General features: G+C 33.1%; 4 protein-coding genes across 6 annotated transcripts; 3 read left to right on the forward strand and 1 right to left on the reverse strand.

Annotated features, from left to right (window-relative positions):
* Nucleotides 1–1980: 1980 nt before the first annotated feature.
* Nucleotides 1981–5362, reverse strand: LOC18048344 (ADP-glucose phosphorylase). 2 transcript variants are annotated; one of them, XM_024189599.1, is made up of 3 exons: nucleotides 4716–5362; nucleotides 2635–2925; nucleotides 1981–2297 (listed from the first exon to the last, which is right to left on the reverse strand). In XM_024189599.1, exons 1-3 carry the CDS (start codon nucleotides 5208–5210, stop codon nucleotides 2037–2039), a joined length of 1047 nt encoding a protein of 348 aa, XP_024045367.1. In that variant the 5' UTR covers nucleotides 5211–5362; the 3' UTR covers nucleotides 1981–2036. The 2 variants fall into 2 exon arrangements, with proteins under 2 accessions (XP_024045367.1, XP_006443417.1); XM_006443354.2 differs by having other exon boundaries at nucleotides 4710–5361.
* A 6363-nt stretch (nucleotides 5363–11725) lies between these two features.
* LOC18049658 (casein kinase 1-like protein HD16) lies at nucleotides 11726–19572 on the forward strand. 2 transcript variants are annotated; one of them, XM_024188646.1, is made up of 17 exons: nucleotides 11726–12076; nucleotides 12977–13433; nucleotides 13823–13948; nucleotides 14034–14107; nucleotides 14236–14305; nucleotides 14386–14441; nucleotides 14538–14621; nucleotides 14737–14831; nucleotides 15069–15135; nucleotides 15216–15345; nucleotides 15420–15638; nucleotides 15722–15852; nucleotides 17900–18074; nucleotides 18170–18260; nucleotides 18410–18567; nucleotides 18667–18855; nucleotides 19210–19572. In XM_024188646.1, the coding sequence occupies exons 2-17, from the start codon at nucleotides 13032–13034 to the stop codon at nucleotides 19267–19269; spliced, it is 2127 nt and encodes a 708-aa protein (XP_024044414.1). In that variant the 5' UTR covers nucleotides 11726–12076; nucleotides 12977–13031; the 3' UTR covers nucleotides 19270–19572. The 2 variants fall into 2 exon arrangements, with proteins under 2 accessions (XP_024044414.1, XP_006443418.1); XM_006443355.2 differs by having other exon boundaries at nucleotides 14550–14621.
* A 1933-nt stretch (nucleotides 19573–21505) lies between these two features.
* Nucleotides 21506–23968, forward strand: LOC18049659 (LRR receptor-like serine/threonine-protein kinase GSO2). Its single transcript, XM_006443356.1, has one exon. It carries the CDS (start codon nucleotides 21506–21508, stop codon nucleotides 23966–23968), a length of 2463 nt encoding a protein of 820 aa, XP_006443419.1.
* Nucleotides 23969–25585: 1617 nt separating this feature from the next.
* Nucleotides 25586–27488, forward strand: LOC112100107 (putative H/ACA ribonucleoprotein complex subunit 1-like protein 1). Its single transcript, XM_024188227.1, has 4 exons — nucleotides 25586–26020; nucleotides 26345–26493; nucleotides 26585–26700; nucleotides 27197–27488. Exons 1-4 carry the CDS (start codon nucleotides 25867–25869, stop codon nucleotides 27369–27371), a joined length of 594 nt encoding a protein of 197 aa, XP_024043995.1. The 5' UTR covers nucleotides 25586–25866; the 3' UTR covers nucleotides 27372–27488.
* Nucleotides 27489–27528: the final 40 nt, after the last annotated feature.

A 27528-nucleotide genomic window follows, 5' to 3' on the forward strand; every position in this document is an offset into this window, starting at 1 on the left:
TTTAATATGGTGAAATTTGATTGTACAAATGAAAATAATATTATGAATTAGTTTGTTTATGGATGCATGAAAAAAAATCAATTACCATTACTCTATAGGAAAATCTAAAATTCTGTTTTGAGGATATTGTAATATAATAAAATTCTAATAATTGAAATAAAGAAAAAAAGACTCATAAATTGGATGTTTGGGAAAATAAAAATAAAAATTTGTAAAAGAATTAGAAAATAGTTTCAGTTTGAAATTCCTGAAATATCTCTTATGACCTAAGAAATTTTTTTAACAATATTAAGATTTTAGTGGTAAAATAAGAGTTAGACTATTGGCACTCCTCTAAAAAAATCCTTTTAAAATCCCTCTTCTATTACAATTACATTAAAGGACAATACTCTAATATATCTCACATCTATTTTATCTCACTTCAAACTATATTATTGTTTCTCTCTAAAAAGAAAAGAAAGAAAGAAAGAAAGAAAGAAAAAAAAGGTCTTGTATTTTCTCTCTTATCAAACTCACACACTTCATTTTTTCTCAAATTCTCTATTTATTGATTATGAACAAAACACATCTTGAAAATATCATCTGGCTTTTTTCTTTTATGCTCATACTAAAACTTTTACATCATAATCCTAAAAATATTCTATTTAATTCATTGATTTTTATAAAGAAGTTTATTACCCATAGATTTTTGTTTGAGGAGCAAGAAAATAATAAAAAAAATTGAAAGATTCACAAATTAAATGCTATTTTGGTGGCAAAATATAATTGTCAAAAAATATTGGTTGTAAATTAATATGTCATGAAACTTATAGTGAGTACTTGATAAAATTTGCAAAATAAAAAAAATATAAGATTAAATAAACACTTATAGTGATTAGATAATCCATACTAAACAAGCATTAAAATAAATAATTAACTACCCTATTTATTGAATGAGATTGGCAACACAGCCTTTATCATTTGCCACCGCATTTAATCCACAGTGTAATTGTAATGTGCTTTACAATGATAATGACCCGAGCTAAAGTTGGTTTTTTACACGTGAAATTTCTCATCCCTATCTAAACTTAAAAAAATAATAATAATAATTTATTATCAAATATAAAATTAATTTGCGGGTAGCAAAAGCACTTGTAAATGCTATGTTCTAAAAATAGGTAGAAGCACAACGCCAGCCCGACAAGACCATAAGTTTGTTTTAAATATCTCCACAGCACGTTGTCCACGTTGCTCCATAACAATTTTCCATTGTGTAATATTTTCAAAACATTTTTTTTTCAAAAATATCAGATTAATGAAAGGTTTAAAAGAAAAAAGAAATGCTAACATTATTGATTTTTTTCTTTAAAATAAAAAAAAAAAATTCTGCTTCTTTTCAGACTCTAGCTTCACGTTGAAGACTGCATAATTGCATTATTAGAAGTTGGATGCCTCGGACGGCCTTAAAGGAAACAAATCTGACGACACATGGGCAACTTTTGCTAGAGCAGCCTTATGAAAGAATATGCTTCACTTTTCTCAGCAAACAAATCATCAATATATTGAGATTTGAGAGATTACAGGCATTTCAAATGGTAACCAGGAGATCTCCTTATTCCAATGGTAATACTTGTATTCCACTTGCCACTTCGGCCTTGGTCGGAGTGGTGGGCTGCTGCCCTCACAAACATTGTGAGGGCAGGGCAGCGGTTCAAGCCTCCACAAAAATATTTGTGAGAGCTAACGTGCTTATTCGTTTAATATTTCAAAAAAATTTCCTCTCCCTCGTGCAATACGAGTGGAGTATGGACATCCCTCTTCTGTAAGGGATTATTTGTCTGGGCATGTACTTCACAGAATTCAATATAATAATATAAGTCCCAATCATGTATTTCTGATTGTAAATATCAGTGTAATATATCTGCTATAATAACAGTTGTAAATATCTGTGTAATGCAGTAATATGATGATTAATCAGTATTCAAAAAAAAAATACTTGTATTCCACTTGAAACTATGATTTTTTTATTTCCGGTATTAATTAGAATTTGTTCATGCCTACTTTGGAACATTAACTTCCCGCATAACTTTAGCAGCATCCTCAGAGAAAACAGGATTTATGTAACAACCTGTACCGATTTCGAAACCCCCAACACCGGCTAATTGAGGTACGATTTGTAAAAACCAGTGTATATAGGCTAACTGAGTATCAATGGCTTGAAGTGGAGCTGTCTGGATCATGAAATTGAAAGGCGGGTTATTCAATTGCACAGAAATCTTTCTAAGCGTGAGTTTCAGCAAACCCCCGAGATCAACAGCCTGCAAAATTGTACATAAAACATTGGTGTAAGAATTCAGATTCCACAACAGAATGCTGAATATGCCCCCCAAAAAATTGATAAAGGCTGATTTGACATTATATGACATCTGCACACTTAAACTATGTTTCATAAAAATATAACCCCGAAAGCATATGAGGCATAGTTTACGAGCAAGCATTCAAACCACACCATTTAACACAGTGTTCCCAGTATTAGGAGAACCATAAGAACCTATGTCTTGAGTTAACAATTGCATTAAATATCTGACAATCAAACACAAAATCAATTCATTGGTGCAACTACAAAAACAGAGAATCAGAAGCATCGAAACTCACCTTCTCGTTATCTAGCTCATGGAAATGAGAAGAGTGATTTCGGGGAATAATCCATATCTCAAAAGGAAATGTGGCAGCAAAAGGAACAATGGAAATAAAATGTGTAGTAACATCTATTTGAAGGTCCTTGGGTTGAACTTCACAAAGACAGCATTTTCCAGTCTGATCGAAATATTCCTTCGTACTGTTAATTCTTGCAGAGATGGTGGGTGGAATGACTGGAAGTGCCAGTAATTGACTGTGAGAATGACTCATTGATGCTCCTGCTGAAGCACCATGGTTCTTGAACACCTGAATGCATAAAACCAACATTAGTTTGAAACACAAACTATTGACAAAAGCAAAGCAACACGCATATGAACATGAAAGCAAACTATCATCTTCACAATCACCAGATATTTAAAAACATAAACTATTGAGAAAAGCAAAGCAACACACATATGAACATGAAAGCAAACTAACTTCTTCACGATCACCAGAGGTTTAAAACCACAAACTATTGACAAAAGCAAAGCAACAAACATATGAACATGAAAGCAAACTTACATCTTCACAATCACCAGAAGTTTAACTGTGCTCAGGTCTAATAGTGTCTAATTATTACTTATATAGCATATAATAAATGTGTGGTATGAATAAAATTGAAAATCAGATATTATAATCAGGTGAAAATTTGATAGTAAAGCATCCCTTTCAAACTTGAAAAATAAGCACATATGACTTTTTCCCTTTGGAACACAGTCCACCTAAACAATTATAAACTGCAAAACTCAAGAATGGCCATGCCCTCAATTTCCCTTTTAATCAACAATTTTACTTGATCAAATATTTTCCTTACTTGCAGCTGAAATCATACAAGTAGAGGCAGGATGGCCTGAGCACTAATAGGAGAAACATCTATCTTCTTGAGACAAGAAATGTGAAATAGGAAATACGCGGGACCTGGCGAGAGTTTAAACTTGTATGCAACCTATATTACTATGAGGTGTTGGAGGTTGGTGTTATCTTACACGGAACCTCAAAATGATTCCCAGATTGAAAAGAAGTTTTACCAATAAGATTAAAGGAATAAGTAACCATTGCCCAATATGCTATTTATAGCTTGAACTCAAGTTGTGGCCCCAACTTATATATGGTAATTTAGTAAAGGAGTGAAAGGTTAATATTATTATACCACTCTTCTGCTAGAAAACTCAATTACTCGAGGAGTGGAGACATTGGGACATTGGTTAACTAGCGCATCTCTTTGACCATCTAAGTCAACTCCTTGAAGTCTCACCAGTTGCAGCGTAACCAAGTTGTTAGACTCATTACCAAGACAATAAAACACTGGGGGTTTTGCATTATAAATAAACATATAATGGAAATATAGGTTGGGGAGAAATGGGTGAGGGAAATTGCATTTACTCACAACATAAAACTTGTTGGAATTTCAAAACAAAACAAACCATACTTCCATTCCATTTCCGCAAAGCAAAGGAGCAAATCATAAAAGAAGTCACATGCAGTGTAAGAACTTATTAAAATATGTTTGCAAGATAAAGACCATTCTGTAGACCATCGGCGTCATTTAAAGGAAATAAATGGGACGAATCATGGAATCAGCCTGAACCATTAAAACACAGAAACCTACAGACTTCAGCCAGGAACACCATATGATTATCATCAGCAAATCAAAAGATGTCAAAGTTATTGCGGTTTATATATTTCAGATAAGCCTGCATTTGTACTTTACACACACACACATACAGAAAACAGATACTACTAAACACAAAGGGTATAGCTGTAACTAGAAAACAGATACCACTAAGCACAAAGGGCGTGTTTGTTAACTATTATGCTTCTATTTAATTTTGAATGCCCGCAATTGACGTATACCAATAGCTCATCTGCTGATTCCAGTGTACAACAACTATGGAATAAAAGCTACAACACTCCTACTCAGAATTCGTCAATAAAAACTCATCACTGAGCAATTAAGCTGCAAACATAACGTGAAAGTAAACAAAAATGATAATAATAACAATAGTTAAATTTAAACCTAATTGAGGGTTTAAAAGAAAAAAAAAAAGAACCTGTACGTATTTAATCAAATCATACTCTTTAATCTGCTCGATCCTCTTCTTACACGCAAGCAAAACCTCCCCAACTTCTCTCGGCTCCAAATCCTGCAGCTGAACCGAATGAACCGGGGATTCAATCACAACATCGTGAAACCCGAACCCGGTGACAACCCGACCCAAATCACCCGTACACCTCATTTCGCCATCTGGGCCACCATCCTTTTTACTCCCAATGTCCCTGCTCAGTGCAGGGTACAGATTCTGAATGACCCGGATCTTCCAATCAGATTTCGGGTCAGGCGGGACCCGGAATATCTCGGGTGCGCACTCGTGCTCGTTGCCTATGCAGAACGGACAAGAGGAACTGGAATTCGGGTTTTGAGGGGATTTCGCTTTGAAGTCAGTGGGTCGTTTAGCTCGAGCGGGTGAGAAAATCACCCACCGGTTGTTAACCGGATCTTTCCGGATTTCGGGGCTCCGACTTTGTGTTTGTGTCGATGATGGTGATGCCATTGCTTATGTATGTTGCGTCGTTTTGTGTTGCCTTGATCACGCTGTTAAGTTTTGTATTGTGTAATAGGCTTGATTGGCTAGTGAGAAAACAAAGGAAAATTTGTAAACTGAGTTTATCGAATCATATCATTTAAAGATTTAAACCCGTTATAGCCGATTAACCCGGCCCGTTTACTTGTTGGTGGTATTTTTAAATTTTAAAAACAAAAAGCATAAATATTTTAAATTGGCTACTTAACTACTCCATTTGGATTTTGGAGGGGCCAGTGTTACAAAATATGCTTTGTTCACAAATAATTTAAAATCCATAATTTTAATTACTATTAGATATATTTGAAATAGTTTCTTTAACTGGCCTTTGGAAGTAGGGATGGCAATGGGGCAGATATGGGTTGGATCTACTCTGCTCCAGATCCAAATCCATAATAAAAATCAAGATTCGTATCTGCTCCAGATCCGTCATGAATCCATATTTTTCGCTCCATATCCAGATCCAAAAAAGAAATAAATATCTATATCTGCTCCAAATCCGAAAAAAAAAATTAAAATCCAAATCTGCTCTAGATCCATCATGAATTCTAAAATTCAGTAATAAAAAATTAATAATTTTTTAGATTGAAAATTGAAGGCTCAAATGTATTGATAACAAATAAATTATATAATTTTTCTCAAAAATATAATAAATATTGTAGTTTATACTTTTACACCAAAACAACAAATAAGAAAGATAATAAAATATTATTCAGAAGTAATTGCAGGAGTAATATCAATCTAATATTTTATTGTCTCCTTCATCATTATAATATCAACGATACACCTACCCTCATTCCTACAACATTAGATAATGACATATAAATTAAATATAATTTATATTCAGTCCTTTATTATTTTTATTATGGCCATATTTGACTAAATATATGAATAACTATATTCCTTAAAAATTCTTTGGTCAATATAATAAAATAAATTGCCAGGTTATATTACTTGGTTTGCAATTTGAATATTGCATGTATATGCTTTGGGGTTAGCTGACCTTTAAATTTACAAAACTAACCTTTAAGTTTTAAGAGTTTAAATGTATGGTAAATACTACTAATATGTTATGAATAAAATTTATTATCATTATAATTTCACAATTGTTAAGAAACTTTTAAAATAAAATAAAATAAAAAGATGAGTGGATATGGATATGGATTTAGATATGATCGGATTTGGATCGGTTTAAAATGGATTTGGATCGGATTTGGATATCGATGTGCGGATCTAAGATGGATTTGGAGCAGATCTGGATCTATCTTAATATCTAAATCCATATCCATATCCACTCATCTTTTTATTTTATTTTATTTTAAAAGTTTCTTAACAATTGTGGAATTATCACGATAATAAATTTTATTCATAGCATATTAGTAGTATTTATCATACATTTAAACTCTTACAACTTAAAGGTTAGTTTTGTAAATTTAAAGGTCAGCTAGCCCCATAGCATATACATGCAATATTCAAATTGCAAATCAAGTAATATAACCTGGCAATTTATTTTATTATATTGACCAAAGAATTTTTAAGGAATATAGTTATTCATATATTTAGTCAAATATGGCCATAATAAAAATAATAAAGGACTGAATATAAATTATATTTAATTTATATGTCATTATCTAATGTTGTAGGAATGAGGGTAGGTGTATCGTTGATATTATAATGATGAAGGAGACAATAAAATATTAGATTGATATTACTCCTGCAATTACTTCTGAATAATATTTTATTATCTTTCTTATTTGTTGTTTTGGTGTAAAAGTATAAACTACAATATTTATTATATTTTTGAGAAAAATTATATAATTTATTTGTTATCAATACATTTGAGCCTTCAATTTTCAATCTAAAAAATTATTAATTTTTTATTACTGAATTTTAGAATTCATGACGGATCTAGAGCAGATTTGGATTTTAATTTTTTTTTCGGATTTGGAGCAGATATAGATATTTATTTATTTTTTGGATTTGGATATGGAGTGAAAAATATGGATTCATGACGGATCTGGAGCAGATACAGATCTTGATTTTTATTATGGATTTGGACATGGAGTAGAGTAGATCAAACCCATATATGCCCCATTGCCATCTCTATTTGGAAGAGACAGAAAAGCTTTAAAAATTAATTTAGGCATTCTACATTCCTACCTTTATTAATATATACACACATACACCTCTATAATTACTGGATGGATCTACATAATATATATATATATATACATATATACACACACATATATATAATTACTGGATGGATATACATAATAATAATAATAATAATAATAATAATAATAATAATAATAATAATAATAATAATAATAATAATAATAATAATAATAATAATAATAATAATAATAATAATAAGATGTTTAAAATGTATTTTAGGATATGAATTAAAAAATTTGTCAAAAAGTGTTTATTCGCAAAATTTTCATGCAACACAAAGTAAACCCACTTTTTAAACATTTTAATTAAGGAACCTCACCTCTAATGTAAAACTGTAAACTTTTTCATTAACGTTATGAGCAAGTAATATTAGCGTCTCTCTCATTCCTAATCCAATTATCACAATCGATAAATATTTTTCAAGATTCTAACTTAGGTTAATTTCCTTTTATGAATTTCCTAAAAAAAAATTAATTTGATTTGTTAAACAATGAATGCTTAAAATCAAAACTATTTATTTTTCATATAACACATAATATTTTTATCACTAACCAATCATTATAATCATAGTAGAAATTTTACCGATGCCTTATACTTTTCCTTCAATTGTTTCCTAGAGAATCATGAGTTTAAAAACGGTGAAGTAATGAATACAAGAAAAAATATAAAGTATAATTAAAGAAAAATAAATGGTTCACGCCACATTGTGTCTACTTGATGCACCAATTGTATCTACTTGTTGTTTTTTCTTCAAAGCATAAATTGGATTGACTTGACCCAACTATAATTTGGGACAATATCCTCACAATGGTATCTCAATAATACCAACCTTGACACGCAAGATTAATCAATTTTAATATTTTATTGACTATTTTGTTAACTTTTTTAATCATTTAATGGTGTTCCCGCTGTAGGTACAAATTAGATATGCGTGATAAATCAACTATGAATATATCATGAGCATCTTTAAAAAAAAAAAAAAAACTATGAATATATCAATACTTTATTAGCTTAATTGATTGACGCCTCCTCTATTCATCTTTATAGTTGAGGATTTGAGTCTACTTACCGTAGGACTTTACTTAATATAATTACAGACAAGTATCATACGCAATATGTGACAATTTTCCCCTAACCCAAATATCACAAATAATAATAATGAGAAACTTGCAAACCAACCCTAATTTTGATAAAATTTCATCAAAACACTTTCAGAGTCTACCTACCATCTTTACAATTTACAATTCCTTATCTAATTTTCCATGAGTTAACAAGTTTACAGTCTTATGATATCCTTTTCATACCTTTCTTATGAGTAACTATTGAATTATACATATGCATACAAGTCGTATGAATTCGTGTATTCATCATCAAACTTTTAACCAAATTTGAAGATTTAGAAAATAAGAAGTACATTTAACTTACATATGATCATATTCGTGTGAATCTATATAACTACATAAAAATATAATGAGAAATTATTAATCATATACTTTTGAATTGTCTTGCTATATATATATATATATATATATATATATATATATATATATATATATATATATATATATAACTACAATACTTTTAAATTGCATCATTCATCTACCCTAAATTTACAATATGTATCATTATTAAGTTACAAGAGTAATTTAGATATTTAACATACTAAATATAAAATAAAAGATAATTAATTAGCTAGCCACCTTCAGTTTATTTGTTATCATAAATACTGTAAAAGTTTGAATATGAACAGTTTTCTACCTTGAGTTTGTAATTTCTATCAACCATCTATCAAAACGTAAACTCCCGTTTATAATTAGTGACATCACAAGGGCAATTTATACATTTAATATGCTAAATACAAAGTAAAATAATAGCTTAAAAAATATTTTTTATTACCAATATATTAAATTAGATAAACTTAAAACTATTTTTTTCCTTAATTAACAAATATTTTAATTTGTCTTCTTAAGTTATCTTTACAAATTTATATAATCAAACTAAATCCACAAATTACCCTAAACCATAATTCACACACACCCAATCAATCCAATCCTTAAATTCGATTTCAAAATAATTTTTATTTTATTATTTATGGTGTAAAGTAAAAAATGCCTTAAATTCAATGATTAAATGGTAATTTTATTTAAATTTTATTAAATACTCTAACGGTGTTAACATTCTAGTTGATTGTTGGTAAAAATCATAAACTCATGATAAAAAAACCAAATAAATTCAAACTTTTGTAGTATTTTTAATAACATGATAAACGTAGATGTGTGAATGATAATTTCTCTTTGTCTTTTTGTGTTAAATGAGTTTTAAGAGGCAAAATGATCAATTTGCTATAATTTTGTTAATTTCCTAATGAAAACTAACTATTTGATGGATGACTTATATAGATTGTTAATTCAAGGTAGATGAATAATATAAAGTATTGCATTATTTTTTATAACAAGACAATTAAGGGTAAATAATTGGTAATTTTCTAAATATAATAAAGAGATTTGTTATAATAATTTTTTTTGAAGAATTATGATATTGAAATAATTGTATAAATGGTTTATAAAAGCCAAAATATTATCATGAAACGTAAAATTATTAACATTGATGATGTAATAAAATGACTTAAAATGTGAAACTTTAATTTATTACATCATAAATTGAAATTAGAACCAATATACCATTTCACACATACAATGATGATAATAGTTTGATGTTATATGTAGCTATACACTTTATGATAAAGTATATGAGATTGTCAATTTTTCTCATATTGAATTCAATAAATATAACTTATTCCCTTATTGGGTAAATAATATCCAATAACTCCTTAGAGCATGATTTGATAGTATTAATGTAATATGATAGTATTATGCATTACACTTATTTTTAAATACATTTTAAATATTTATTATAAATTAAATGAATCATAATAAATATGAGTTAAAACAAAAAACTTAAGTATTTAAAAAAAGAAATATATGTTTCAATATGAATAAATGTTAACAATAAAATACTTTTTTCGTATTTTTTATTAATTTAATTTTTTATAATAGATATATATTTTATATTCTTAAAATAAATTATTAAGTAAATAATGTATATATCCCTCTTTTTTGTTAATTTTTTTTTGGTGTTAGGGAGTTTTAGAGTTGTGAAAATAATAAAAATATAAAGGGAAAATATCCACCGTCCACCCGTTTTTTACACATTTTTCAAAAATACTCAATTCCTTCATTTTTTGGCTGGACTCCACCTAAAGTTACATTTTGTTTCACTTTTCCACTTCCGTTTAAAATCCGTTAAGAAAACTAACGGAAACTTAAAAAAATGACAATTTTACCCCCAAAACGAAAATTACAATTTCACCCTAAAAATGCCAAAAATAATAAGATTTAATGATGAATATCATTATTGATACGTTAATGAAGTACAAAAAAATCTTAACTACTAGAGATTATAACTCAATGAATAATAAAACTCTACTTATCTTAAAATCAATTGATGGTTTGCGAGATTGGGCTATTTTTAATACTACTGTTATAATTTAGCATTCTAATTACGTACATATTTAAAAAAAAAAACATGCATTTGATGGTTGTGGAATTAATTTCTTTATTGACCGATGGGGAAAATAATTAGATTTAATCTGATTATTTTTGGTAATTTTTAAGGTGAAATTGTAATTTTCGTTTTGGGGGTAAAATGGTCATTTTTTTAAGTTTCCGTTAGTTTTCTTAACGGATTCCAAACGGAAGTGGAAAAGTGAAACAAAATGTAACTTTAGGTGGATTCCAGCCAAAAAATGAAGGAATTGTGTATTTTTAAAAAAGGTGTAAAAAATGGGTGGACGGTAGATATTTTCCCAAATATAAATAGTAAATTTTGGTGAGGACGAAAACGACAAACTCCCATAAAATAAGTTGCTTGGTCCTTCTTGCAAGTAAAAAGTAGAAAAAAAAAAATGAGGTTCTTTTGGTTAATACAAGGCCACATTTGCATGTCTCGTGTTCACTTGTGTGTGTGTGTATATATATATATAAAAAATAAAAACAACACCAAACTAAACCAACCAAAACAAAAGCACCCTACGCACCATCATCATCATGATTTATCATCATCCATCTCAATTCTCATCTACACTTCAAAAGCATTGAAATTCACACATAGAAAAAATAAAATAAAATAAAAATACTACTAATTTTTATTTCAAAAGAAAACCAATCCATTGGTTTTCTTTATTTTTTAAAAAACCTAATATATATATATATTTTTCAAATTTTAACTTTAAAAGAGAGAGAAATGGACACATCCACATGTAAACAAAACAACAGCACCACCCTCCACCTTCATAATCACCATAGCCATTACACAACACAACACAACAACACATTGACACATTTCATTTTAGACCCATCTCACATTAACACAAACCCATCACAAACATCTTATAAAAATCATCTTTTTCCCTTCTTCTTTCTCTGTTGAACATATATTGATATCTAGTTCAGGCAAGGGAAATAGAGAAAAGAAAAAAAAAGACTATTTTTTTTTAAAAAAAATTTTGGTCTCAGTTTTGTTTGTTTTAGGAATGCGTCGAGTGAAGAGCGATTAGATCGGTTCTGTTTGTTTGATCGTATCTGGGGATCGATCTGCGAGTACGTTTTTATTTTTAAAAAAACTTTTCTATCTGTGTTTGTTTTGTTGTGATTGTACTTTCAAGTTTGTTAGTTTGATGATCTTTTTTTTTTCCTTTTTTTTTTATGCTGTTGTTTGATGATCGGATTATACATGTTTTATTTATCACTGATGAATAATCTGATACGGGTTGTGAAATTTTCTTAAGTTTGTGATTTTTACCTTTTTTTTTTCCGTTTGTTTGTTTGGTTTTGGACATGATTGATAGTTTTGTTGATTGATTGTTTATTTTCATGTTGTAGCTTGTGTATCTGTTTTTATATCAGTGTATGGTTGTGTGTGTGCAATTATAGATATTTGTAAATGTATATTTTTGGTTAAAGTTTTCATTTTGGGAGGTGGAATAAAGTGATATTTCACAAATGGAATGTGCAATTGCATGGATTATTGTATATTATTTGCTACATTCACTTTTTAACTACTGGGTTTTTGTCAAAAATGGTCCAACTTTTAAGTATATTTTGCTAAATATATGTGATTTCTCATGTGCACTGCTTTTTGAGTATGCAATTTTGGTATTCAATAGCAAATGAGTGAATCTTGTGAGCCCTTTTTTGAACTTTATATATGCTGACTGTGTCAGTTACAATGTAAGGATGAAATAAGTTGAATGATGTGATTATAGGCATGTTGATGTGGTGGAAGTTTGATTTAAATGATTTTCTATGAATGACAATCAGTTTTGTGCCAGTGACATACTTTTATGATTTGAAAGTCTTGATGAACCTAGTTTATCTACATTTGTATGTTTCACACGATCAGTTTTGATTGTTTGGCATTTTTTCTGTAATATATTTATTTTTGTACTCGTCAGATGAATTTGTTTTCTTTGTTGATAAAAGTTCGTTATTTGATTGTAGAATATTCAAGGGATATATGGGGAAGTAAGTGGTACGTGATTTGCATGGGGTGACGATGCCAGAGTTGAGAAGTGGAGCCCGCAGATCGAAACGCCTTGATGATCTTCAGCCTCCTCCACAACCAGTTGATCAAACTGAAAATTGGTTACTGCCTGCTCAAAACAGGACTAGAAGGAGAGTTGGTGGTGGTAGAGGAAGGGGTAATGCCACAGCTGTAGCCAAACCAGGAATACCCGCAAGGCCAACTGCTGCCGGTAGAGGCCGGGGCATCAGGTTGATCGATTTAGATCCAGAACCTTGTGAGGTTCTTCCTGAGGCTGCTGCTTTGGTGGCTGCTGAACCTGTTTACAATCCGCTAGAGGTTGTGGCGGATAAAGATATTGCAATGGAGGGTGGGAGTGCAGACAAAATATTGGGCGTTGAGGAAGAAGCAAGTGCAACTCCTGTTCCCGATAGGGTATCATGCATTTGCTTATTACTCTTTTTGGGGCTGTTTATATAATGGAGTAACCGATTAGTTGTATCGATTCTCCTTTTATAGTAACTAGGAAAGCCGTTTTGACTTCTATTATGATCTTTAATTGTTTTTGGTTTTTTAGAAAAGCTAAATCTATGATTTAAGATTTGACCATACTAGTTTGCTGACGTGGAGTGTCTATCTTGGGTATATTTATGTTCGCTGTTCAAAATGACATTGAATTTGTCATGCCACATGAGCTAATGGCTAAATTTGAAATCACCTCTAATTCGATTAGTTACAGTTAAGATGCGTTACATTGTCCAGTTTTTGACTCTTGGGAATCTTATGGTAGGGGTAATGGAAACATGTTTCTATGCTGGGTGCAGGTACAAGTGGGAAATTCTCCTGTATATAAGATCGAAAGAAAGTTAGGTAAGGGTGGTTTTGGCCAAGTTTATGTTGGCAGAAGGGCACATGGTGGCAGTGATAGAATCGGACCGGATGCAATTGAGGTCTGACTGAATACTTCTTGCTTATTCCTACCGATATGATAAGCCAACACTTTTAAATATGATGCTCACAATGCTTTTCTTACAGGTTGCCTTGAAATTTGAACACCGAAATAGTAAAGGTTGCAATTATGGCCCTCCTTATGAGTGGCAAGTTTACAAGTGAGTAGACTCTTTTATGTCCAAATTTGCATATTTCTCTTTGTCCAAGTGTTTTAAAATTTCTTGACTTTATTATTTATTCCACTCACTTTTGCCTTTTTTTTCCTCTCCTTTTTTGGAAATTGAAGTACGTTGAATGGATGTTATGGAATTCCTGGGGTACATTACAAGGGTCGTCAAGGAGACTTTTATATTCTGGTAATGTTTTAGTTGGAGCTCCTCATAATTATATTTCCATGTGTACTTATCTCCTGAAATCAACTCAATAAATGTTTCAGGTCATGGACATGCTTGGTCCTAGTCTTTGGGATGTTTGGAATTCATTAGGACAATCGTAAGATATAGAAACTTGGGCTCTCTCTCTCTGTACACAACGTTCATACTCAAATGCATGAATGCTTGTCAGTTTTTTGCCTATTGAATTTTATAGTATCTGTGACAGGATGTCACCAAATATGGCGGCCTGCATTGCAGTGGAGGCAATATCAATTCTTGAAAAGCTTCACTTGAAAGGGTAAGCTATTTGATAAATCATTCATTCACTTTTGTGAATACATACTTCTTGCGGTTATAATTCTGACATAGTCACAACTAGTTGTTCTTTACAATGTTGTACTTTCTCTAACTAGGTTTGTTCACGGAGATGTGAAGCCAGAGAATTTTTTACTTGGTCAGCCTGGAACAGCTGATGAGAAGAAGCTATATCTTATTGATCTTGGTCTAGGTATGTCATTCTTCTTGACGCTTTTCATCTCTCTTATTGTATGTTTTCCCTGAAGTTAACCGTTAGCAAATTACAGATGTTCCGTTTCAATCCTTCCCCCCTTCCCCGAAAGATTTCCAATTGCGGGTTTTCTTTTCTGTGATATGCTTTAGCCACGTAGAGGAAATGCTCTTTCTCTTAAATTAATGTGGAAATGCTCTCTCTTAGATTAATGTATCTTTTACATTTATTTTTCAGCGTCTAGGTGGAAAGATGCATCATCTGGTCAGCATGTCGAGTATGATCAACGGCCTGATGTGTTCAGGTGAGTTGGATATTTTAGTTGTTTTCAATATTTTCATAATATAGCTTAATCCATATTGTTTGAAATACCTCTTTTGGCAGGGGAACAATAAGATATGCAAGTGTACATGCTCATTTAGGTCGAACTGGAAGTCGAAGGGATGATCTTGAGTCTTTGGCATACACATTGATATTTCTTATAAAAGGGAGACTACCATGGCAGGGGTATCAGGTGAGTTTGTTTGTTGCTTTTTATTTGTGAATCCCAAGCTTTTAGTAACTATTTTATTTGTTTGATCATCACAGGGAGACAACAAAAGTTTTCTTGTTTGTAAGAAGAAGATGGCCACTTCTCCAGAGTTGATGTGTTGCTTTTGCCCTGCGCCATTCAAACAGTTTCTTGAAGCTGTTACAAATATGAAGTTTGATGAGGAACCTAATTATGCGAAGCTTATATCTTTCTTTGATAGCCTGATTGAACCATGCACATCATTAAGACCAATCAGAATTGATGGAGCTCTTAAGGTGATTGTGATTCTTCAAGCCAACCTTAAGTTTTTTAGAATTTATGACTTGCTAACATTTTTTATTTTTTTTGGCATGAACAGGTTGGGCAAAAGCGTGGAAGATTGTTAATAAATTTGGAAGAGGATGAGCAACCTAAGAAAAAAGTTCGATTAGGTAGTCCTGCTACCCAGTGGATATCAGTTTACAATGCACGTCGTCCCATGAAGCAGAGGTACATTGCGTGGTTTTGTTTAATTTTGATATGTAGCTTTTCTCCTTCTGGTTGTGTAATGGGTTCTCTCATAATTTATCTTTTTGTTATCTTAGTTTGTGGAGCATTAAACATATGAATGTCTAATTGTGATATTGTTCACAATGGATGTGAGTGACCAAGTTTTTTCCAATCAATTTGCCTGTCATAAATTCTGAATTGAAGAATTTGCAAGCAGTGTTTTATGTGCATTTTGTGTCCAAGATGTTAAGCTCTTGCAGGTTTGAGAATGGTTTGTGTGTTCAGGCTCTGTTCAGAACTGAAGCAATAATTAGAGTGGTTATGAATTTTAAGTGTTACGTTATTTTCATTTTCCATTTAAAAATGTTCTCTAGTAATTTCAACAACTATTTTGTGCTCCTGAAGAAAACTGAAAGTCATGACCATTTTTGATATTCAGAGTGAATTTCATATGATTGGCTCAAGTTACGTAGGCATTTACCTTTGGAGTAATATTTACATGAATTGATCAATGATTTGATTTAATAAATACATAAATGGATGGTGATGTTATTCTTTTGCCACTTAATATGGTATCTGCAGTGCTATTTAACGATGAAGAATTAATTGTACGCCTGTTTTCTTTCAATACTGGTTTCTTTCTTTTTTTTTTTCCTTATTTAAATTTATTTTCTTCTTTAAATAATGCTTTCATTGGTAGAAATTTCCTAGTTACAGTATATTTTATATTGTTCCTTTTCAATTATCTAATTATTTTCTCTTGTCTGGAGTTTCTTATCGATATCATTAAATAAAATGTTTGTTTCTGCCATTCCAATTTTCTGGTTCAAAGATCATGTTTGGATTCAGTGGATCCAATTTAATTTTCCATAGATTACATCACTTCATTATTTCCCTTATTCGTGGACATTTTCCTGTTTTGACTAGATTTAGTGGCCAATACTTAATGCTACCGGTGTATTACTCTTTGTGTTAGCTTAGTGACAGTGAAGATCTTGCATTTAGTATTCCTACATTGATAAGCCTCTCATTTCTTTTGTTGGTTGCTTCCTGTCTTAAGATCCAAAGATAGTAATCTGATTGAGAAAGTTACACATGAGATATCATAATAATTAGTGATGCCAGCCTATTTTACTATGTATCCACAAATAAAGACCACTTAAATAGAAATTTAATTCTGATTCTGGAAGTATTTGTTTCATTTATTTTCCTTGCTCACAGTAATTGCTTTTGAGATGCCATGACATTTGTCTTGTCCCTTATGCAAAAAATTTCATATAGAAGCATAAGTCAAGTTATGACTGACGACTATTCAAATCACGTTTCTTTAAATGGGGAACGTATTTGCTAAATTATTGTTAGAAAGTATCAGTTGTGTCTTTAAATGTTTGCTGAGTGTAACTACTTTAAGGCCCAACCCACTAGTGATACTCCTTCATCTTTCTTGACGTAATCATGAACTTTTGTTGGCATGTAGCTAAGCTTTTAGTGTGTTCTTGTTAGTATGTACTGGAATGGTTTGAGGTAATAACAATGTAAATTTGAACATAGCAATACATAGAAGGGGTAATTTGCAGTTATAAACCTTCAGTAGCACTTGTTTGAGAACTTGAACACAACTGCAATAGCATATAATGTCTCAAATTGTATGTCTGGCTATACATACACACACACACACACACACACACACACACATATATATATATTTTCCCCCATCTGTAAAACAGAAAGACACAGTGGGTCTTACATTGACTGGGGAAATTTTTATTTAATTATAAAAGGCTTTTAACTTTTAAAATGAATTTTAATTAAGTTATAATTTGTAAACTCTTGAAATAGAACACGGATCTTTCTGAGGTTGATTGGTCATATGTGCATTATATGGGAGTGACATCAGCTTGAAAACTTAACGTGGACTGGGATGACATAGCATGCATCTAATAATGATCTTTGGTATCATGTTATAATTTTCGTGTGACAAATTTGATGTGATCTTAGTTTCTTGCTTCTGCCTAGCATTAAATAAACCTTCTTTTTGGACATGTAGATATCACTACAATGTTTCAGATGCAAGGCTGCGTCAGCATGTAGACAAAGGTAATGAAGATGGGTTATATATCAGCTGTGTAGCCTCTGCATCCAATCTCTGGGCTTTAATCATGGATGCTGGAACGGGTTTCACCCACCAGGTTTATGAATTGTCAGCCATCTTCCTGCACAAGGTTGTTATTCAAAACCATTAATTTTCTATAACGTTCTGCAAGGCCTATATTTTCTACTTGAAATATTGACGGCTTCTGTTATTGTTTGTTATCAGGATTGGATTATGGAACAATGGGAAAAGAATTATTATATCAGCTCAATAGCTGGTTCAACTAATGGGAGTTCTTTGGTTGTTATGTCCAAAGGTTGGCAATCCCGAAGTTGCTCATGAATATTACTAGTTTCGTGCTACTATTATGATAAATATTTTGCTAAGCTAATATTTGGTGCGATTAAATTATTGAGAGAGCATATGCAATCCCAAATTTGATCATGAATTTTCTGTAATCTTTAGGAACTCCCTACACCCAACAGTCCTACAAAGTGAGTGAATCATTTCCTTTTAAGTGGATAAATAAGAAGTGGAAAGAAGGTTTTCATGTCACATCCATGACAACTGCTGGCAATCGCTGGGGTGTGGTAATGTCCAGGAACTCTGGATATTCTGAACAGGTAAATTTCCGGTAATTAGCTAAAGTGTGTGTAAGTTCTGTCGCAACCCCATGACTAAATTGCTGAACTTCCCTCTTCTATTTCATTTTCTAATACAAGGTGGTGGAGCTGGATTTTTTGTACCCTAGTGAAGGAATACATCGGAGATGGGAGAGTGGTTATAGGATAACATCCATGGCTGCTACTGCTGATCAAGCAGCCTTTATACTTAGCGTCCCAAGACGCAAAATGGTGGATGAAACGCAAGAAACTCTGCGTACTTCTGCCTTCCCAAGCACTCATGTAAAGGTGGGTAATTTTGTTTTTTCCACCCCATTCCTCAGGCATATTGGTTAAAGTCTAAATATCCTTTTAAGCTGCTCTTCTTGGCGTAAAAAAATATACGGTTTTTTAGCATTGTCCAATCAGGTGTCATATTTAAACTTGCATGTTACGGGCTCTTGGGTTTTTTCTTGATTTCTGCTTGCACTTTGGGTGTTATTCTGGAGGGTATGGAACTCAATACCTGCAGATTCTAGTGCCTATAGCATTTTTACAAAACGAAAATAAATGTTACAGTTGTTATATCGTTTGTGTATTCTCTCTCTCTTCCTAATAGCAAATATTCATTTGCTAATTTACTTTAATATTTGCCTTTTGCAGGAAAAATGGTCAAAAAATCTCTATATTGCATCAATTTGTTATGGGCGGACAGTTTGCTAATATTGGAGTGTATTCTGTTGTATCCCCAAAAGTGGAAGTTCAAATTTTGAAAGCTGAGTGGGTAGTTTCATTGCGAGAGTGGGTGGGTAGCTTTCTGCTGCAGGAGGTTAAAAGAAAATATAGGATTCTCTTACAGAATCCTAGTATTTCAATGTAAAAAGGAAAGAAAAAGATTAAAAAGAAAAAGAATTAACAGAATTGACAGTTGAAAAGCACGTGTCCTGAGCCAGCATGAGCTAGTGGGCATCAGTTTGTTTGAAAATATACATATGCAATAGTTTCCTGGCTATTGAAGCCAAGTTATGCTTCGGAATTGTTGTTGTGCCTTAAATTATCTCAAATGTAGAATAAGTAAATTGCAGTATAGTTTGCACCCGTTGCTTCTCATCATATTCTTTATTGCAGAGTTACATAGATCCCCTTCCCCAAAAAACCGAAGATGCATGCTCGTATGCACCCATTTTGAGTTAATATTTTTGTGTTCATTTTGTCTTTGGTTTCAGTGTTGCCAGCAGTTAGTGACCCTCTAAAGTTGTAAACCTTATCGAATGTTAACAGCAGCTCTAAGTTTCAGGTCTGGGCAACGGTGCAACAGCTTGATTCACAATGAACTAGTAACTCTTTGTTACCTAACTCTTGTTACCCGGTGTTGCTTCACTCATCATGATGCTTCCGCCATAGAATCTTGTTTGTTTCGTTCGAGCAAGAATTCTTTTGCTGCTGGACCATTCTTTTCCCCCTTCTTACAAAACATTACTCTTTCTCACCTGCATAATAATGCTTCGAAGCTTATTCAATCAGCACCTCTAATCAAAATAACCAATGAAGTTGCCCAAGGCTCAAGGGTGGAGCTCTAAGAACTCTGAAAACGTGGCCAACTTGAGCTTACTCCGTGGAACTCTATTGGTATTTTGAATTTTGATTAGCTTTTTTGCCCCCATGATAAAAGAAAAGGGCAGCACTGCTGGAGTTCGGGCTGAAGTTCAAAATTCTGGTACTTGGAGACTCAGCTGATAACAGTTCTGCGGACATTTTGCTTGAAGGATTGGAACTTGGAAACATGGAGTTTACTTTCGGATTGCTGTCAATATGGAAATGCTAAGATGCCCTTCTCGCGGTTATCTCAAGAATATAGTTAAGATAAAGGATCAAAAGTTGATAGCTACTAAAATACAATTATTAATTTTTTTAGGAATAAGAGTAGAACAAGAGTGATTCAAACAAGTGAAAATAAAATTTACATTTTGAATGACCGAATTCGGGATTAACAAATTAACAACTTCAGGTTTGGACAACTGGGTAAGTGGTTCAGTAACAATGAACGAGTACTTGTTCAGGTTTTTACCAGTATGATGTCACTTCATATGATGAATTCCTGAAAAACCTACACGCATAATTAACCGTTGATTTGCAATTTTAAATGTAAATCTCTGGAGTAAAAAAAAGTTGCAACTTCGCAAGTCAAGTCTTGTTTTCTATTATAGAATATTGCGTGTTAGTTAGCATCTCGTAGCAATCACTTTTATCATGACTATCCTTTTTTCAAAGGCCGGTGCTATGTTATGTTAAACGTTTAACGTAACATAGGGTGATCCTTTTTCAAATATTTTTATGTGGAAACAGGCTTGCCACTTGACCCATTAAAAGATTTCGATCAAATGCAAGTTCGTGTCGTTTTCAAAATTCAACCATGGTTGCTGCACAGAACAAAGACGATTTCACTTTCTCTGAACTTTTCTGGACCATTCTTTATCTATAATAATTTATTATTTTAAGGCGATTTATTGACTTAAGGCAGTAAAAAAATGAGTCAATAAGCATCATTAGTAGCGCACGTCGGTGTCATTAGCAGGGCTTGTCCTACGATAAAACCTTACATATTGATTTCTTTATTGTTAAACTTGAAAAAATCAACAATAACAAGAGAACTCATTATGAGCTCTAAGAAAACATAACGGCAAAAAGTCTTTACGAGATAAGGATGGTATTCTTTTTTTTTTAAGTTTAAGGATGCTTGCAGTCAACAATCTCATAATACTAAAATGGCGAGAGTCAGATCGCCTATAATATGAAAAAACAAATGCAGCTTCCCTGATCTTTCCCACCAACATTTTAAATTCGTCTAAGCTTATTCACATGTTGACTTCTAATGTATTTTTATCCTTCAATAAACAACTCTAATCAACTTAACCCCATTGAAGTTGCCTAAGGGTGAAGCTCTCAGAACTCTGAGAACATGGCCAACTTGAGCTTACTTCTTGCAACACTACTCTTGAGTTTCAGTATTTTGAATAGCACTTGTCTTTGTTGCCCCGAAGATCAGAAAGCAGCCCTGCTGGAGTTCAAAAGTCTGGTACTTGGAGACTTAGCAGATAATAGTTCTGCAGATGCGATGCTTGGAGGATTGGGAACGTGGAATTCAAGTTCGGATTGTTGCCGATGGGAAATGGTGAGATGCCGTTCTCGTGGATCATCACAAGAGGTGACTGGCCTTAATCTTAGCAATATTTTTCCATTGGATTCCATTGTAACTTCAGATGTTTTGACGCCAATTTTTCAAATAAGAAGCCTCATGACGCTTGACCTCTCCTACAATTCAATGCAAGGTGAAATTCTCGGAACTGGTTTTGCGAATTTAACCAGACTTACATATCTTGACTTGAAGGATAACAACCTCAATGGTTCCATTCCAAGTCAGTTATTCAATTTGAGATATCTAGAGTTTCTCGATCTCAGTACTAATGCCATTGAAGGGAAATTAAGTAGCAGTGTTGCAGGCCTTAAGAACTTGAAGCAGTTGATCCTCGATGAAAATTCGATCCAAGGACAGATTCCTGCCGAGATCGGAAACCTCACAAATTTGCACAAGTTGTTACTTCGCCAGAACAAATTCTCTGGAGGAATACCATTGTCATTGCTGCAACTGCGGAAGCTTGAAACAATGGACCTGCAAAGGAATTCGCTATCTGGGGAGATTCCAGACGATATAGGCACCTTGGCGAACATCACAATTCTGGCCTTAAGCAAGAATGCTTTGACTGGTGCAATTCCACAGTCAATTCGAAACATGACCAAATTGGTAACACTCAGATTGGATAGTAATGTTCTCTCTGGTGAGATTCCAACTTGGTTATTTGATCTGCAGGGTATGAAGAGCTTGTATCTGGGAGGAAATAAACTTAAATGGAACGACAATGTCAGCATTGTTCCCAAATGTATGTTGACTGAATTATCATTGAGATCCTGCAGCGTTAGAGGGTCAATTCCTCTCTGGCTTTCCACTCAAACAGAGCTTACATTCTTGGACTTGAGTGAGAATGAGCTCGAAGGAACTTACCCACAGTGGCTATCAGAACTAAATCTTGGAACAGTTATATTATCAGACAACATGTTGACAGGTTCTCTGCCTCCCCCTTTGTTTGAATCTCGAAATTTATCAGTCCTTGTTCTCTCAAGAAACAACTTTTCTGGTGAATTGCCTGAAACCATTGGTCAAAGCACTTCAGTTATGGTACTTATGCTGTCCAGTAACAACTTTTCTGGGCATGTGCCAAAATCTATATCCAATATTTATCGATTGTTGGTGCTCGACTTATCAAATAACAGCTTTTCTGGTGAGTTTCCAGCTTTTGATTCAGATTCATTGGTGGGACATGTTGATATATCTTCTAATAGATTCTCTGGTGAGGTTCCTTCATCTTTTGGAGTAACCATACTCATGCTCTCACTAAGCCAAAACAAGTTCTCTGGGCAATTGCCTCAAAATCTAAGTAACCTGAGCGTGCTTCAACACCTTGACCTTCATGACAACAATCTTACCGGTGAGTTTCCAGCATTTCTCTCTCAGTTGTCTTCCCTTCAAGTACTTAATCTCCGAAACACTGCCCTCGAAGGATCAATCACCGATGGCCTGTCAAATCTCACTAGTCTACAAATCCTGGATCTCTCCAACAACAACCTTCAAGGAAAAATCCCATCGAGCTTCGGAAACCTTCAAGGAATGATTGATACTCCTAGTATCTTACCAACACTGCCTGAAATTTTCAGCTTTCCGGTTGAAATCCAAGATTTGATAGTCAACTGGAAGAATTCCAAACGAGGACTCTCCAGCAAAAGCCTGGCAATCTATTCTCTCATGGACTTGTCAAACAACCAGTTATCTGGTGAAATTCCATCATCTCTAGGCAGTCTCAAAGGCCTGAAGTCACTTAACCTGTCTTACAATCAACTCCAGGGCAACATTCCCTCAACTTTCGGCAACCTGGAGGTTTTAGAGACCCTGGATTTGTCACACAATAGCCTGTCTGGAAAAATTCCACAAACGTTTGCCAAGCTCCAACAACTGACCTCATTATACCTGAGCAACAACAAGCTCTCGGGTCGAATTCCTGAGAGCCCTCAAATGGACAGGCAGATTGATCCAGTCATCTATGCAAACAACAGTGGCCTCTGTGGGGTGCAAATCCAGGTTGTTTGTCCTGAAGATGTGCAACCACCACCTGATTCAGTGCCAGAGGAGATGGAGAAAGAAGAAACAGGAATGTTTTCATGGAAAGCCACGGCCATAGGGTACCCTGTTGGATTCTTATCTGCAACTGCAGTTATGTATGTGATTGGTTACTTTAATTCTGTATCAAAATCTTCAGCTCCGCGGGCTAAGTCATCAAGAAGCAATAAGTTCCGGGATCATGGAGCCTAGAGACCTAAAGAGATTAATCAATGTGCACGTCAGTATGGTCTAATTATAATGACAAGGAAAATTGTGTAAACTTGCAATGCAAAGCAATCTTGTCATGTGAAGATGCGAGCTTAACGCCTAATCACATGTTGGGATTAAATATTTGCAATTTTACTCTTTTCTAAGGAGTTTTATCGTTTTTGAAATAAAGCTTATAATAACTTTCATGAGTTAATTGCATGATCCAAAATTAGTTATGATGAAAAATTATATGCTTCTTAAAACGGCATTTTTGAGACTAGCAAATATTTAATGCATATATCAATGGGCGTCTAATATCTTTCGTAATGTAATGCTATAAAAAAAAAAAAATATTAACATTTGGAAATAATTAATTTTAGATTAAATTTTGAAATACTAAATTTTACAAAATATTTCATAAAATGTTTAATAAATTTGGATTATGAGACAATCATTTATGAAATAATTTTTTATACATGTTTGGTAAATTAATTATAAAAGTATGGTGTGCGTGCATACATACAAAAAAGGAGGTGTAGTTAATATGCTTTTATTACATATTTAAATGCTTACAATAAATTAAAAAGATATCATGTGACCAAGGAAAAAAAACAAATTGCTAACGTGTATTGATTTTTCATATGTTTCAGAACTTTGGCATGAGATTACACTGTTCCTTATTACTCAGTTTAATGGTCAAATTAAGTCCATAGACCCAAATGTAAAATTTTTGAAATAATATGGGTTTATTTGTCAAAATCTTGAGACCACTGGTTTTTCTAACTAATGGTTAAAACAATATGGATTGCAGTGTTAATAATCCAGTCAACACATCCGTACCATTAAATTCCTTTTCAGCATAAATTTTATTCTTAACAAAATAGACAGTTTGAAGAAACGCACAATTAAAATTCAACTTATCAAAAAAAAAAATAAAATAAATATATATATATATATATATATATTGGTAATAGTAATACAATACACCTTTTCTCCTACCCAAATTTACCTAACTTCACTATAAGGCAAATTCAGTTCAATGAGATACTCTGGTTTAAAATAAAATGACAGTAAATTTTTCAAAAGATATCCATGTCAGTGGAGATATCTCAATTTTTCAGGAAGATATTTAAAAACTTAATCAAAATGCACTCTAACGCTCATAGTTGAAACATCAAAACGCTCAGGAATGTAAAATTTAAGCCATTTGAGATTTGACATATTTGCAAAGGTCTCATAACTCATAGGGATCTCCTTTGTTTTGGACAAATCAAGGAATATGTCCTCAATTGCTTTAGTGCCCTTTTAAACAAACAAAGAATGATAGAAATATACCATGTTGTTCTCTAACTCTTGATTGAGGCCCAGTTTATCCAAAAAAAAAAAAAAAAAATTCAACACCAAATCATCAATAAATCTCAAAAATCACACAATAAAAATTAAAAACAAAAATAAAATACCATCCACCTTAAAGATAAAGAGAACAAAGATTGGGTAAGAAAATAATATTTACAAATATTATAAATTGATGTAAAAACGTAAAATTGACATATATTAAATAAGCAAATATGTTGGAGTATTTTTTTAAATAAATAAGCAAAAATTTATTTTTCAATCTCCTTCGTTCCATTTTTAATATCTTATTCTCATCTATTTGAGCTTAATTCTATTAAAAATAAATAAATTCGAACACACAGTGTTTTAATGTTTTATGCAATTTGTAAAACAAATCCAAATGAAATAAGAGTATGGGATAGTATGGTCATTTGGCAGGCAACGAGCCACTTCAAAACCCTAAACTAAAACCCTAAAGCTAACGCAGACGGAGTCGCGCGCTTGTAATAACACTAAGCCCCTTGTCGTTTCTCCTAAAATCAACCCAAACCCAGATTAAAAAAATGAGACCCCCGAGAGGAGGAGGCGGTTTCAGGGGAGGAAGAGACGGAGGCCGCGGTGGAAGGGGCGGCGGCCGTTTTGGTGGAGGCGGCCGTGGCGGTGGCGGTCGAGGTGGTTTTGGTTTCCGTGACGAAGGACCTCCTGCCGAAGTTGTTGGTTCGTCCTTCTTTCTTTCTTGTGCTGTCTTTTCTTGTTTGGTTGCTGAGAAAATAGAGGAAAAATGTTTGCTTTATTGTGCTTGTTAGTATGTTTGGGATATTGTTAGTTTGTCCAACGGAAGAGAATTTTTAAAAAAAAAGTGATGGGTGAAGAGTAAAAGGTTATAAAAAGACTTCATTTTGGTCAGTGAGTTGGAAGTAATTTAATTTTTTTGAAAAGCAAAAACCTGATGAATTTTTTTCTCGTAATGTTATCGCTTTGAAAATGATTGGATAATGTGTTTGATTATTTTGTTATAACTATTTTTCTTGTTATTTGTAGAGGTATCGTCGTTTCTTCATGCGTGTGAAGGTGATGCTGTGACAAAGCTCACCAATGAGAAAATACCTTACTTTAATGCTCCAATCTATCTGCAAAACAAGACCCAGATAGGGAAAGTTGATGAAATTTTTGGTCCCATTAATGAATCTGTGAGTATTCATTTTGGTTTTCATGTTGATAATTTGTTGTACTACCTATTTTGATTAAGTTTTGATGTGGTTTATTCTACTGTCATTGCAGTATTTTTCGGTCAAAATGATGGAAGGTATTGTTGCAACTTCATATTCACTGGGTGATAAGTTCTACATTGACCCAAGCAAGCTGTTGCCTCTTGCTAGATTTCTTCCGCAACCAAAGTGAGTTTTCTGTCCCTATCTGTCATTTTGTTAGAAACAATGATTCATTTTACCTAGTAAAGAATCTGTTATGTTGTTGAAGATGTTCTGTGTCCCATTGGTACTAAACTCCTCCTAGAGTTGAACCTTCAATTCGTGGTGCCTTCCTGGTGCAGAATAGTTCCTTCTCTCCTGGGGTGAGATATCACCTTCATGGGAGCATATGAGGTTATTGATTGAACCTTTTAATTAACCAACAACAGACCTTTGGATGACCTGGCACCAGTTCAGCGGTGCAAGTCATTCCTAAGGAGTTTGGTTATTGCTTTGACTGCCTGCACTTGCCCGAGTTAGTCGTCTTTTGATCAGTGAGGTAGTTTCTGTTCTATTCCTGATCCGCCAAGATGTATTACATCTTCGCATTAGGCTGTCGTTGCCTATATGGTCCTTGAGTGACATGCAGTTATTTATTTATTTTTAATAAATCAAATAATGATGGCATGCATTATTATTGCAGGGGACAGGCACAAGCTGGTGCAAGAGGTGGCCGTGGAGGAGGTGGCTTTAGGGGCAGAGGAGGTGGTAGAGGTGGAGGCCGTGGTCGTGGTGGAGGAGGAGGTGGCTTTAGGGGCAGAGGTGGACCTCCTAGAGGTGGTCGTGGTGGTGGCTTTAGGGGCAGAGGAAGGTTTTAGAACACACTGTAGTTCTACTAGTGATTTTCTTCCTTTGTTTTTCTTCTCTAAAGCCCCATTGTGTTCACATCAAAAACTAAATTCTGATTTAAACATGAACTGCTGTTTTCTATTGCACTATTTCTTGCTTCATGTTTATGTTTTTATAGTTCTCCTG

The sequence above is a fragment of the Citrus clementina genome, unplaced genomic scaffold (genome assembly GCF_000493195.1).
Source record: "Citrus clementina cultivar Clemenules unplaced genomic scaffold, Citrus_clementina_v1.0 scaffold_3, whole genome shotgun sequence".
In the NCBI taxonomy this organism is placed as follows: Eukaryota; Viridiplantae; Streptophyta; class Magnoliopsida; order Sapindales; family Rutaceae; genus Citrus; species Citrus x clementina.